This window comes from Pleuronectes platessa, chromosome 9 (assembly GCF_947347685.1).
Source record: "Pleuronectes platessa chromosome 9, fPlePla1.1, whole genome shotgun sequence".
NCBI lineage: Eukaryota > Metazoa > Chordata > Actinopteri > Pleuronectiformes > Pleuronectidae > Pleuronectes > Pleuronectes platessa.
This window is the reverse complement of record NC_070634.1, coordinates 3768703-3782538: the sequence shown is the minus strand read 5'-3', so window position 1 is coordinate 3782538 and position 13836 is coordinate 3768703. Positions and strand designations below refer to the sequence as shown.

The 13836-nt window shown below is 41.1% G+C and overlaps 1 protein-coding gene across 2 annotated transcripts in view; it reads right to left on the bottom strand.

Moving 5' to 3' along the window:
- The window catches only part of LOC128448298 (inactive N-acetylated-alpha-linked acidic dipeptidase-like protein 2), a 447438-nt gene that overhangs the window by 241247 nt on the left and 192355 nt on the right, over window positions 1-13836 (bottom strand). For both annotated transcript variants that reach the window (XM_053430883.1, XM_053430884.1), the window contains one exon: window positions 4014-4281. In XM_053430883.1, the coding sequence (XP_053286858.1) occupies window positions 4014-4281 (268 nt within the window). The remainder of the gene's footprint in view (window positions 1-4013; window positions 4282-13836) is intronic.

Below are 13836 nucleotides of genomic sequence, written 5' to 3'. Positions count from 1 at the left end.
ATTATCCCCTGCCTCTCCTCTTCTTATTAACTACTGAAGTTTTAGGAAGTATTTATATCAGAATGGACCCATGGGTTAGTGTCAATTGGACAAAATAAATTGCTTGAAAGATGTCTGAAATGGAGCGACGCCTGCGAGCTATAGTTCAGGCAGCCAACTCGAGCTGAGCTGCTCCAATCATGACACATTCCTCACACTCCACAACCATCTATAATGTACAACCACCTTAATGTATACATATATTTAATCATCCAGTTTATTCTTCTCTATTATTGCTCAGTTTTTTTATTGTGACATAAAAAAACACTGGTGATTACACACGTCTATATGATTCTTTAATTAATTTTAAAGTGACTTAGCCTATTTTTTATTACAACTGTCAACCCTTGTTTAAGTTCATTAAAGCTTACTGGCGATCCCTCCTCTTCCCATCACACCACACAAAGTAGTGAATTAATATTTTAATGATTAATATATTACTATTGCTCTAAACTGCACATATCATGAATTAATAGAGATTAACACTTCCTGTATCATTCCCTCAATCTCCTCTTCTGTTGTTGTTCTCGTCTCATAAAATACGTTACAAGCAAGTCATCTTCCATGTCAAGCAGCTCCAGCTCCATCATTAGCGTTTGTCTGTTAGTTGCCATTGTTCACTGTGTGTGAGGAAAGCTGGGAGGAGGTAAATAAACAACGTATATATATATATAGAACTCATGAGGTAGGCTTCTCTATGCTCGTCTACCATTGCGCCATGTACTGTTGGCGGCGAATTGTTTTCAGCACCTACAGCTTTCGGAGAACAATAAATTAAACAGTGTCCGTTGGATCCAATTCGGAGTAGCATACTGCAGCCTTTACTCCAGACAATGGCCTCAAACGGTTTTAAAATACATACCAACATGAATGATGAACAAAATTTAATTTACTAGGAGGCATCATCAAATGCAACAGTCTCCATTAGTTTGGACATCATTACGGTGTAGCTCATAACTAAGTTAGTAAACACTCAATTTGTAGTTATTAAACTTTGCTGCCTTGGTGAACTAGATTTAAGTTACTGGTTGCAAAATTTTAGCTTCTCAGGCGATTTACACACACAACATGCATAGGCAGCACTAATTAGAAGCTAGATGAGACCAGGCTTTCGCAAAGTTATCGTAGAGATATGCTGAAGTTTTACAGAAGATTGTTTTTAGAATGCAAGCACTAACAAGCTCAAGGGATGCACATGTCAGGGTTAATTAATACCTGCACCCAACCGACATGTTGTGAGACTCGATCACACATGACTTGACCAGACCCACAAACAGCACTCTCTTGCTTCCCGTTCTCAAACACACACACACATACGGTCGCACACACATACGCACACACACACACACACACATAGACCAACACACACACACACAAAGGCACACGATGCATCCTTCAGATATTGTGTGTTAGAGCACAGTCCCTGCAGCACCAGCGAAACAGTGCCATCAAGAGCAGGACTTATTATCCCAGTATACCTGCACTGGGCCGCCATCCATCCAACACAACAGCCATGTTTAATTGTCTGAAAGCCATGTTTAGATCCAGCAAACCGCCGCTTAATTCAAGGCAGCGTGCGGCAACGGAGCTGGGAAATAATCTGGTGATGGATGACTGTGACCCTCCTGTGGGTAGACTCCGACGAGTGGACAGCTGGATGGATCGAGCAAAGCGGAGGAAGGAGAGCGAGGGGAGAGGCGGGGAGAGAAAAAAGAGGAGGAAAACTTGGTATTCAGAGACTGACTGCAACTTTTCATCTGTCCTCAGGCCGGGCAGAGGCTCAAGGGAATAACAAGCGTCTCCTTCAACCCTTTTCTCTGTTCCCAGGATACAGAGAAGTAAAGCCCTCTAAAAATAGTGTGACTATATTTTGATGTGTGTGTGTGTGTGTGTGTGTGCGTGTTTGTTTGTGTGTGTGTATGTGTGTCTCCTAGTGCGGGCGGACTACATGCATAATGACTTCCATTAACCTTCTCATTCCTGAAGAATGGTGGGAAAGATCCACAGTGCATCAAGCATGAAAGAAATACCATGTTTAAGATTTCTACGGTTTCTGCATCAAGTCGGCTGGTGCTGTTATAATCCTGCGGTCTATTCTTATCTAAGTGTATTGTGTAAAGTTTGTGAAATACCTCTTGTCTTGAAAATATGGCTTCAGGCACCCTACAAAGGAAATTTCTCCTTCTGTTCTATTTATAAGAAAATGAAACTCTATAGTATAACAAAGTTGAATCCAGTGAACATGCACTGTTTCATTCTGCAATGTGCATTTGAAGAAAGGAACACTTTTCCTTTCTTTTTTCTTATTTCAAAATTAATAATTTGAGACGAACTATGTTTTACCTATAGATATAACTGAATATGATCAATTAAATAGTTTTTCAAGATGATGACACACATTTGTTGCACAATTTATTGGTCACATTCAGGCATCAACACACAAAGTTCCATGACTTCATCTTGCACAGTTGTGGCACTCTCACTGTGTCAATATTGGTCCACAGAGAGACAGACGGACAGATAGATGTGCTAAAGCTGCCTCTGTGGTAGTTCCTGTGTCTCTAGGACCAGGATGAGACTCTGACTCTCTGACTCTCTCTCTCTGACTCTCTCTCTCTCTCTCTGACTCTCTCTCTCTCTCTCTCTCTCTCTTAATTGGGATGTTTATGTCCACTCCTTGTTAAAACTCAGCCATCTTCTTTCACTGCGGTGTGTCACACTGCTCAGTTCAGTGTGATCGATCAATCCATCACTGTCACTGGATAAGATCCATCGAAATACTCGACAAGGCTCAGAATTCTCTCATTAGAAATTTAAAGAGGCAAAGACTTTCCTTTCTGTTGTGCTACAAATACATTTTTCAGGGGATCACTCAACACACAACTCGAATGATTGTCTACCCATTGCTTTGTATTAGTGTAATAAGTTACAGATTTGACCACATTTATAGTCTTCTCCTCGCTGGATAGGGACATTTAAAATCTCAAATCAGTGATATCGGCAGATAAATAATCACTATTCATGTTAGAACTTGCTGAGATAATGAGACCGTTAAAGAGTGCAGACAATCCTCAGCTCTTTAGTAAGTGATGCACAGTGGCAGGTCATTTAAAGGACTCCTCTCTATGTAGCCAATCAGTTTTACACCAGAAAATACAAATATAAATATCATCTTTAGACTTGGCACTTGCAGGAAATAAAAGTGCTGTAATACCCTTAGACCCTGAACTGTGGCTTGCCAAATTGTAGCGTTTGAAGCCAGAACCTCTCGAAATGCCCCTACTGTCATGTCCAGCCCTGTTTATTAAGTTAAGTTGGCTGGATATTTATAACTTATTCTTCTGTTATGTGTTGTTACTGTTTACTCACCTCTCCTCTCGTTTCAGACTCCTCACTCCCTCCCTCGTGTGTGTGTTCCACCTGGGTGATTGTCAGCTCCTCCCTGATTGTTTGCACCTGGTCCTCATCACCCGGTGTATTTAGTCTGTGTTCCTGTGTGGCGTTGCCAGTTCGTCTTTGTTTCTCCATGTTCTTAGCGTCCCAGCATTTACTCCTGATAGCCTTCCTGTTACCGATCCCTGCCTGCTTAACGAGTTACGTCTCTGCCTTTTCCCTGCCGGATACTCTGCCCTGTGATCGACTGCCCTCCCGTGTACCGACCTTGGACCGAAACTATTACGAACTCTGCCGCTGCCTGTCTCCTGTTGGATTATTGTACCCGTGTTTGGACTGCCTTGACGTGTTTCAATATTCAACAGTAAAGTTGGTTAATTGCACCTTCTTGTGTCCCCGAGTCGTGCTATTGGATCCACACACCTGTCTGCACTCCTTACACCTAAGGGCTGACCCTACAGTGGCCAGAGGCTGAAGTCTTAGATAATCTGACAATACAAAGATGGAAAAGGAGAGGAGAAGCAAAAGGAGAGTGCAGCTGCACGTAGGTTAACTCAAATCTCAAGATATGGAAATCGTACCTGTAGACTTCCAATAGCGGAGTAGGCTGCGTAAGAGAACTGCTGCCTCGGCAGGTCGTTTGGGCCACGCTGGTCACAGGGGGTCCCGTTTGGCAGGAAACACTGGTGACTAGACCTGTCAGTGATTGTGTTGGGTGTGGAACCAGGCAGGCTGAGGAGGACTGTGTGATTGGATAGGTGGACGTCAGTCAAACCGAGTCCCAACCACTGCCTGTAGAGGTACCTAGCTCTGGCTTCCTCACTGTTATCGGGTAGGCTGGAGAAAGACCTGAAAGCAGTGGACAAATATAAGTGCTTATTAATCATGCAATGCAACACTATGGATTACTGCAATATACAAACAATTAGTACAATAAATTGATTATTGCTTTCAGATTTGACCGACAATGACCACAAACTACAAAAGCAAAGTGCACATACAAAAGCTGTCATCCTGTCATAGCCTCATAAAAACAAATGTGAGGATCCAACTGCTCAAAGCCTAGTGAGAAGCTGAGTGAGAAAGAAGACTTAAGGCCGATATATGCTACTCCGAATCCGTTAAGGACGGCCGGACAGACGGATCTGACAGACTATTTTTCATTTATGGTTCTCCGAAGACTGTGGGTGCTGAAAACAATTCACCCCCAGACCAGTAGGTGGCGCAAGAGAAGCCTACCTCATAACGTATGTAGAAGAAGTCCACAAATGTGTATTTACCTCCTCCCGGCTTTCCTCACACAGATTGAACGATGGCAACTAACAGACAAAGGCTGTTGATGGAGCTGGAGCTGCTTGACATGGAAGATATCTTGCTTGTAACGTATTTTATGAGACGAGAACAACAACAGAAGAGGAGACGGAGGGAATGAAACAGGAAGTGTTCGGACCGGAAATGTGAGATTCCCTAAAATGACGTTGTGCGGAAATGATGTCGTTAGCGGACCAATCACAGCCAAGGGCTATCCCTAGGCTCTCCAAAATGCCGACGTATAGTTAGAAAAATCAGAGGTGCACGAAGACCTCTCCGAGGTGCTCGGAAAGGGTGTTCCACGCCGAAGAAGCCATTCCCATGTGTCCGTGTCCGTCAAAACGGAGTAGCATATATCGGCCTTCATTCATTCATCTATCCTAATTGCAGGAAAGAGATTGTCAATAAAATGTGACCCCGGCATTATATGAGTCTCCTCTCCTGGTTATTTTGGCACTTGATGTTTACTCTCTTTATTGTTCTGACTCTGAGGAGACTCGACTTGAAAATCCAGCAATAAAACTCCATCTTGTAGAGAAAGGCTGCTGCTGTATTTCAGCCTATTGGTAAAATAAAACATTTACACCATCCAGGTGAGGGAGTCTTTCAGGAAGAGAAATGCTTTGAAACATAAAGTTTACACATAATGTAATAATATACTTCAATATGGCTTCATTTTACCAAAGTCTGTGTTTGGAATTGTAGGGTGTAGTAAAGAGATGGAGTAATGTTGCGAGAAAAACTCTTCTGACATTAGTCATGAATTTAAGTCAAAAAACGATTTACTCTGTGATTTAAGTCATACATTTATGGGGAAAAAAACAATATTCTCTGAAATTAAGACCAGGTGAATCCTCAAAGCTTGTCTGAGAATACAGTTACCAACATTTCCTATTTGCCCTCAGTCTTCACCTGCCAGAACCCTTACCATCACAATAAATCTGCACTCTATCACTTGTAGCTGTGTTCTGCACTTACAGTTGTACGTTCACACATCTAAACAGAACTTGTTGTGAGTGTTTCGTGAAGTCATCCACTTCTCGAGTGATGTTTTTGTTCTTTCCATATGAGTTCTCTCTCTCTCTCTCTCTCTCTCTCTCGCAAGCAAGCAATATATGTATGTTTGTATACACAGTTGGGAGAGTTGGAGCCGTATCTCAACTTTTACCCTCACTGTGTAAATGAGCTACTTCTGTTTTATGAGCTATGAGTTTATTTCAAGAACCAAGACTAAAACACTACTTTTAAATTAGATAAATTAATTGCATTTATGTAAACATAATTTTATTTGGATGCACAGCTCATTATATGAATGCCAAATAGTCATCATATCAACATCCAAATAATAATCATACTATGGAAAATGATTTTTCTAAAAGCTGTTCCCGATATAGAAGTGTCTGAATACCAAACATGGATGCCTCATTTTGCTATATTGTCATGTCACTGTAATTTGACGCCTCACATGACCATCTCGACCTCTCCTCATTCAGTGGCTTATAAACTCTCTATGTGGTATACATGGATAATAACCACCATAATGTTTCGTACGCCTATAGCATTCCTTTGTGTGTCTCTCGTGTGTGAGCGTATTTGTGTGATATCTATATCAGTCTGAGCAGCAGATGGCCCAAACACACAATTCTGCCATTCTCTAGCCAGCAGGCCATGTCTCATAGCTGGCCAGGAGCCGCAGCAGGAGGCGGCGTGAGGGCTGCTGTGTTTTCACGCATGTGAACGAGCGTGTGCGTCTCCGTATGCATGTGCTCACGGAGACCTTCATCTATAAGCCTGCCGCTGGAACAGCGCCCTGCGGTTTGGGACACATGCCCACTTGCGACGAGGTCTCAGTGTCTCATGTGACTTTGTTTGTATGTGTGTCATACTAGACATCTGTGTATTTATGTGTCTTCGATGAGCATGTAACCCCGACACCACACAGTAGTAAGATAGGAGCCTCACCTCCACTCCTGCATGTGTCTGTCACCACAATAATAGTGCTTTTCAGATCGTTCACTGCATACACAACATAACGTACAAACATAAACATGAACATATGTGTAATAAGTAAATACTCAATAACTCCTTCAAAGCTGCTCCAATCAATACTTCTGTGTGTACGATGGCTCGTCATTACTATGAAGAGAATTGCTCAAGGAGAACAATCCACACATAATTGTCAACCTCTTAAATTCTTCCCTCAGCTAATTGTTTTGGTTTCATGCAAATCAACATACAAATAATGGTTCACCTGCTCCACATTCAACAACATTGTGTCCACCAGTGGCAATAAGCTGGCTCAGCAAAACCAAGAATTAGGGCACTGTGGTTGTATGCTTCCGCCATCCATGCCTCCAGGCTCCAGGATTTAATCAGTAAATCTTTTAGCCCAAGTGCCCAAAGCTTATCTTAAGATATGATTTGAGTCCACCCTGAACTTGGGCTGCAAAATTAAAGTTCAAGGGGATATTTGTACCACATGTGAAATAATTTCCCATGACCGTTCCGGTGATATCACATTCATAAGGCCAATAATTAGCTTTGAGAGGTCACCACGGCCTTGACCTTTGAACTTTGACCACCACATTATATTCAGATCATCCTTGAGTCTAGTTGAATGTTTCTGGCCCATGTAATGCAATTCCCTTTTGGCACCCCTGATATGATGTGTTCAAAACGGGAATGGGACAGACGGACAAAAACAATATGCCTCTGTCCATTAAATTATATCCTGCACCAAATACACAGACCACATCACACCACTCCTCATCCAGCTTCACTGACCCTTGACAACCTGGCTCTCACATACCTGTTGGACCCTACACTCCTGTCCCTGCCCTGCTCTCTTCTCTATGTCTCTTTACAACTCAGCCCGGTGGGTTCCAGAGCCTTCAGCTGATCCGCACCATGACTCTGGAGCTCTCTGCCTCCTCACATCTGTCAGCTGGACTCTATTGGGCTATCCACAGCCAAACAACATCTATCACTCACTAATCAGATCTTAACACTTTGTTGAACTTGTATTTGTTGTACTTGTAGTCACTATTTTGTTCACACATTATGTACTGTTAGGTGTCTTTGTCTCTTAAGCTGAGTTTGTCCATTGCTTTATTTTTCTTGTCTTGTGTGGCATTTGTATAATTGATGGGTGTTTGTGTCCCAATCTGACTTCAATGTTTGTTTTTCTGAGAGTTATTCATGTGTTAATTTTTGATCTATTATCAGGTGTTCTTAGGTGTTCAGGAAGGCACCACAAAATAAAATGTATCATCATCATGATTAATATTATAAAAAGCAATCATGAGCTCACTCTTCTGCTGCATCACAGACAGCATCATTTCATTACATCTTGTTGGAAAAGATTTCCCCACCAGTCTTGACTCTGCATGTATCTGGTCAAACAGGAAGAAGGTGTGCTGGTTTACTATCCTCTGAAGGACATTGGTCAGGCAGCACACTGGACCATAGCGCCATTTCACAATTTAGTTTATTAAAACTTTAATGGGTCCACGTGTCAGACTCCAGTAAACCTGTCATCTCAGAAGGTTAGTACCTTATCAGCATCACGTGGAGATGTAAGGCCGACTGCTCTACTTCTTTACATTTCCTTCCAGCCAACGAGACTGAGCGTGGACATCATGTGCATTGTGTTAATATTTTGTCATAATTAATAAGTTCTCTTACTTCAAAAACCAGGAAATATGTGCTATCTCCATGCTGTGTAACCTTTCCCATGTCTGCCGAGATGCTCTGATTGTTTTTGAACTGTTAACAAACAGGCTGTGATTGAAGCCCGGCGACTACGTTTATCAGATGAGTGGAATGAATCCTCTCTCTCTAAAGCCTCTCTACCCCACAGAGAACGATGACAAACTGTTATCCAAACTTCAGTCAGCCATGATTGTTTCATAAAAGCCTTTTTATTAATGCTTCATGTCCCATTTCTTTGGAGCTTTAATTGATTCTTTATTCTGAACATCACTGATGGATCGCGAGAGAGAAAGGAACAACTCGTTATTGTGATCTGAAACATTGGTTTCTTGCTCCCAAGCTTAAATGTCTGTGCAAGTCGAACCCTTTTGTATTATTGAAGCTGGCAAATTGACATGTCTCTTTAGAGCCAAGCCTCAAGCATCACTGGACCATCTCCTTTGAAAGACAAACACAAATTAACTTTGACAAAGTAGGCCTTAATGGTCTGAAAGTCCACTTTAAAAAAATCCACTTATTTCGTTTTGTGCTGGAATATTTTCATAGCATGTTTTATGCTTGTTATAATGATAATGTGTAAGAGCTATTAGCTTGAGAGCAGGCAGATAAATCACATGATCCGCTCATGCAGAGTGTGCACATGCAGTAATTGCCTTCATGGGAGCTCTTTTTTGAGCCAGGCAGACTTGGAGTATGAGCCGCTGTTGCCTCTGCTGGCAGCTGCCGAGGATAATATATTCCTGTAGCACACAATCATTTTAATAGCTCCTCCATTTGCCCAGGAGACAATTGATTTTCTCTGTTTCCATACACGTTAGTCACATTTGATTTCTCTCGTCCCATTTGCATTCGTCACATTTTCGGAGCGCGGCGCCTGTGCTCAGGCTCCATGATAGGAAATCTTTATTCAGGTGCCAGGTCTGGTGTTAAGGTGGAATCTAAATGATGGTGGAGGCTGCCAATAAAGAAGATTCAACACATCACTGGTGCTGCAGCGCTATCTGGTATAACTCAGGAGGGAGGAATTGGGAAGGTACAACTGCTGAGAGTTCAATCACCGATACCAGCGTCTGTCAGCTCTGGAGCAGTGCGCCTCATGATATAGACGAAAGCACAATTAAAATTAATAATCCGCAGCTTTCTTATGTTAATGCATGTTGATGTTAATGGTCTGTTGGATGTGATTTATTCAATATATGTCCTGCTCACCACTTTGATCATATTCAGAAGAAAGATATCTCCAGGGTCGTCACCAGGGAATAAAATAAGTACCTTTCAATAACCATCTTCGTGTATCAACTGATGAAATTAGAGCTGTTAGAATTACTGTATTGTATAACGCAAGCCAATTTACTTTATTTTCATTTAAGTTACCAGTACTGGTTCCCATGCAAGCTGCATAAAAATCCAAACAGCAAGAATCTGCTGCCTGGGTCCTATTGGTTGCATTGTCTGTGTTCCTCGTGACTTTTCAATATTTAAAGGTTCAGTATGTACAATTTAGGGGAAAGGGATCTATTGGCAGAGCTCTGAAATAATCCTGTGTTTCATCTTAACTGTACAAATTGTTGTTTTCTTTACCGTAAAATCCGCCCTTTATATCTAAACACTTTATATTTACATCAGCAGCGGGTCCTCTATGGAGGCCGCCATGTTTTTACAGTCGTCCTTACTGGACAAACTAAACCCCTTTTGAGTTTTTACGACAACCGAAGGCTACCACAGGTTCTCTTTCAGTGAGGTTATGGGTGTTCAGCTGCAACGTGCAACTTCACCTCTAAATCTTACAGACTTTAAGCATGAAGGTAATTTTACAATATAGATACAAAAAAGTGAATCATTAGTTTAAGTTCTAAATAGTGTTCTGCCTATTAATTAGTTGGGGTCCAATATATTTGGCAAACCGACTGTATAAGATCAAATAAAAAAATAACCATGTTGAGTATTGAGCTCATTTATGACAAACAATTATACAATTTTTTTCCATTTTCCAAAGTATTAATTTGCTACCTTCCAGGAAACCGCTGGGAATTGAAACTGAGTCACGTAATCCACCACAGTGAGCCAGCTGTATTCATTCATTATCAAAGACACAGTCACATAGTGAGGCAGCTGTAAACAGAGTCTGTTTCTCCCTGTTGGAACATTCGAGTGCGCTCTCAAATGATCTGACTGCACAACTGAAACCTTTTCGTAGCAAACAATGGACACATTTACATCATGTTTCCTCAAAAATGTTGTCCGCTACAGAAAATCAAATCCTCTTGTTGCATCACCAAAGATATTTAAGAAATCCCGATTTCATCTGAGGTACGGCATAGCAATGAGATACAGTCGCTTTGTCAACAAAGTAAAGGTGACTGAATATTAGTTGTGGTGCATTACCTGACTTTAAAAACGTTAATGCTTAAATTAACTAACATTTGAGTACATTATGAAAACTCTGAAGCATGGTTTAGAAAACATGAGCAGTGTTAAGTATCTATGAAATGCATAGGCCAAAACATACAGATACACCAGTGATTTATACTATTTATATTTTACATTTATATCACACTTTTAGTAATGTTTTGTGTGTGTGTGTGTGTGTGTGTTTGGAAGTAGAGCAATATACACTAGTGGGGTATATATTTTGCACATTACTATGTTGTGTTTCAGATCAATTCAATAAACAAAGAATATAAATAACTATGATGTGTACTAAGATTACGGTTAATGCTACTGATGACTTATCAAACTACTGGGGCCCTCATTTTAGTTGAATTTGCCAGTTTTGTTGTTTGTTCCTGAGGGTTACACAAAACCTACCGGACAGATTACCACGAAGGGAGGATGAGGTGTGGGAAGAATCCGTTCGATTCATGTGGTGTCAATCAAGATCAGTGGGCGGAGCCAGAATTTTCTTTGACATTGCAAGATAGGCCGTATACCAACACTTGAGTCGAGCTCCCAAAATCAGGCGTGATTAGGGAACTGATATTTATGAGCAAACTAGATTCTGATTAGTTTAAATGTGGTTTCATAAGGGAACCATTGGGCTTGAGCAGAGGTTTACACTCCACTGAGTCCCATTTTAGTTGCAAATATAAATGAAACAGAATAGTTTCTATGGTTGTCTGTGGAATCATAGCACCTCTAAAGGAAACATCCTGGCACACAAACTCACATCACTAATCCTCTAAATGGCCTATGGCACATGGCTAAACATCTGTTTGGGGACAACTTCACAGCAGAACACTGGCTCCTCTTGTCCTAATGTGTGTAGTAGTATGTGATAGAGGATTGTGCAGCTGCGAGTGGAACTCAGCAGCGATACATGAGGAGTTCAGACACAGACTGTCTTTAAATAAAGCAGCAGTTAGAGGGCTGCTTCTGGCTGAATGTAAATCAGGTCCAGTGTTACTATGCACAGCTACGCCGCTGAATAGCAATGTGCATACACTCTCGCTCTATATACACTGTACAATTAACCTTCGACATCCCTGAAAAAATATTACATTTTGCTCTCTTGGTCCTGTTAATAAGGGCGGTCAGGAGATGAGAGAGAGGGATTTTTTTTCTGATAAAAGTAAAGCAGTGCAGTGAATGCCATTTCCAGACATTAGGATTCTGGTTTGTACGAGTCTAACATTATATTTTGACCTTGCATAATTAATGAATTCAACCCCATCCCTTTAACTCTTAAGTATGGGACAATGAATTTCACTGAAATCACAATCAGCCCAGCACATCAGGAGCACATGTCATCAACTAGATTCATTATTCTTCAGTCACGAGATATTTATGAAGGAATGAATCATCACAAGGGAATCAGAGATGTCGCTCATAAATGAGCAATGTGTTCTTTCTGTAAGTCGTTCCAGTGAAACAAAACGCACAACAGCTTTGTCAATATCATCGCTTTTCATGCTACGGCATTTTGACATATTTGGAGTTACAATGGTCGACCCAGAATTAATCCCTGGGATTCAACAACGACAAAGATCGTACTCAGCGCTCGACTGAGGAAGTGTGAAGAAAAGCCTCACAAATAGCAGAATGAGAGAGAGCACAGAACACCTGCACGCCCGAGAAAGAAAATCACACTCAATTACCCCCCATTTGTGCTTTGAGACTTTCTAAACCCATTTACACTTGATATTAGCATGTTATACAGTATGCACTGTAGCTGGGAAGGAAAGGAAAAAAGCATATTGGTGCATTGTGTGAATAGAGGCAGAACAGAAGCGGATTGGCCCGACTATGCCGGGGGGGGGGGGGGCACATTGCGATTGGATCTCAGCCAGGGTGAATGGAATCTTTGCAGTGTGGCTCCGAGTCGAAAGGTCACCTGACTCTGCTTTGTCGTGTGGTTTTCATGCAGGAAAAGGGTTTCCAATACCCCACCCCTGCCAACACACTGATTCTGTCTCCTAACCCCCTGCCCTGTTCACGGAGTCACCCTTGATGAAACAGATATGTAATAGTGTGCTGAGCAGTAGAGAGATTGAATACTTACTTATTAGGATTATTTGCATTGTCAGAAGAGCAGTAACACAATCAGAATTTCTACACCCATAAAACGAAAGCCTGTTCCTCCATAATCATGCACAATAAGAAAGACATTGTTCACACCACTTTCCCTGAACTTGAGTTGTATTACTGGGCTCCATAGGTAGCCAGTAGTTCATGAAAAATACTGTATCATTTATTTCTCCTTTCTACTGAATAGTAGTTGTTCTTTACTTGTTCCCCATTGTCTGGTTTTCTTCCGTTGCACTTACATTTAAGTATCAATAAGAACTGGTCAACCTATTATTTACTCTTGATTCATAGAATAAAATTATAGTGCAAGCTGCAGAATGCAGTAAAAACCTCTTGCCTTTATCTCTGAAAATGTGGGAGCGAGGATAGAATGGACCTGTAAGTTCAATTTTAAAATCAAATGCTTTCAACTTTAGTGGTTTCCCACAAACAGCCTGCAAAGTGGTAAATTCTGGCAGTATGCTGGAATAATTTTCTTGATATTCAAATAAAAAATACTTTTTCCTACAAACAAATGCTGGTCCCAGATGACCTCCAATTACTTTGATTGATAAAATATGAATACTCTCATCATTGGCTAAGAGTGTCTTAATCTTCAAACTCAATACCTGGTCATTATATCTAGGTCTTTATATTCCCCGACCTCAACAAATGTGCAGACAAGGATGGGCCAAGGTAATAACAATAATAATAATGATAATAATAATAATATTGATAATAGAAGAAGAAGAAGAAGAAGAAGAATCACACACACAACAGATTGATGGCTATGGATTATGAGCATTGCTTGTGTCCTACAGATTCAAACCTTTTTTTCAGCCACTCTCTGTGTCTTGTCAGCCTGTTACGATGTTTTGA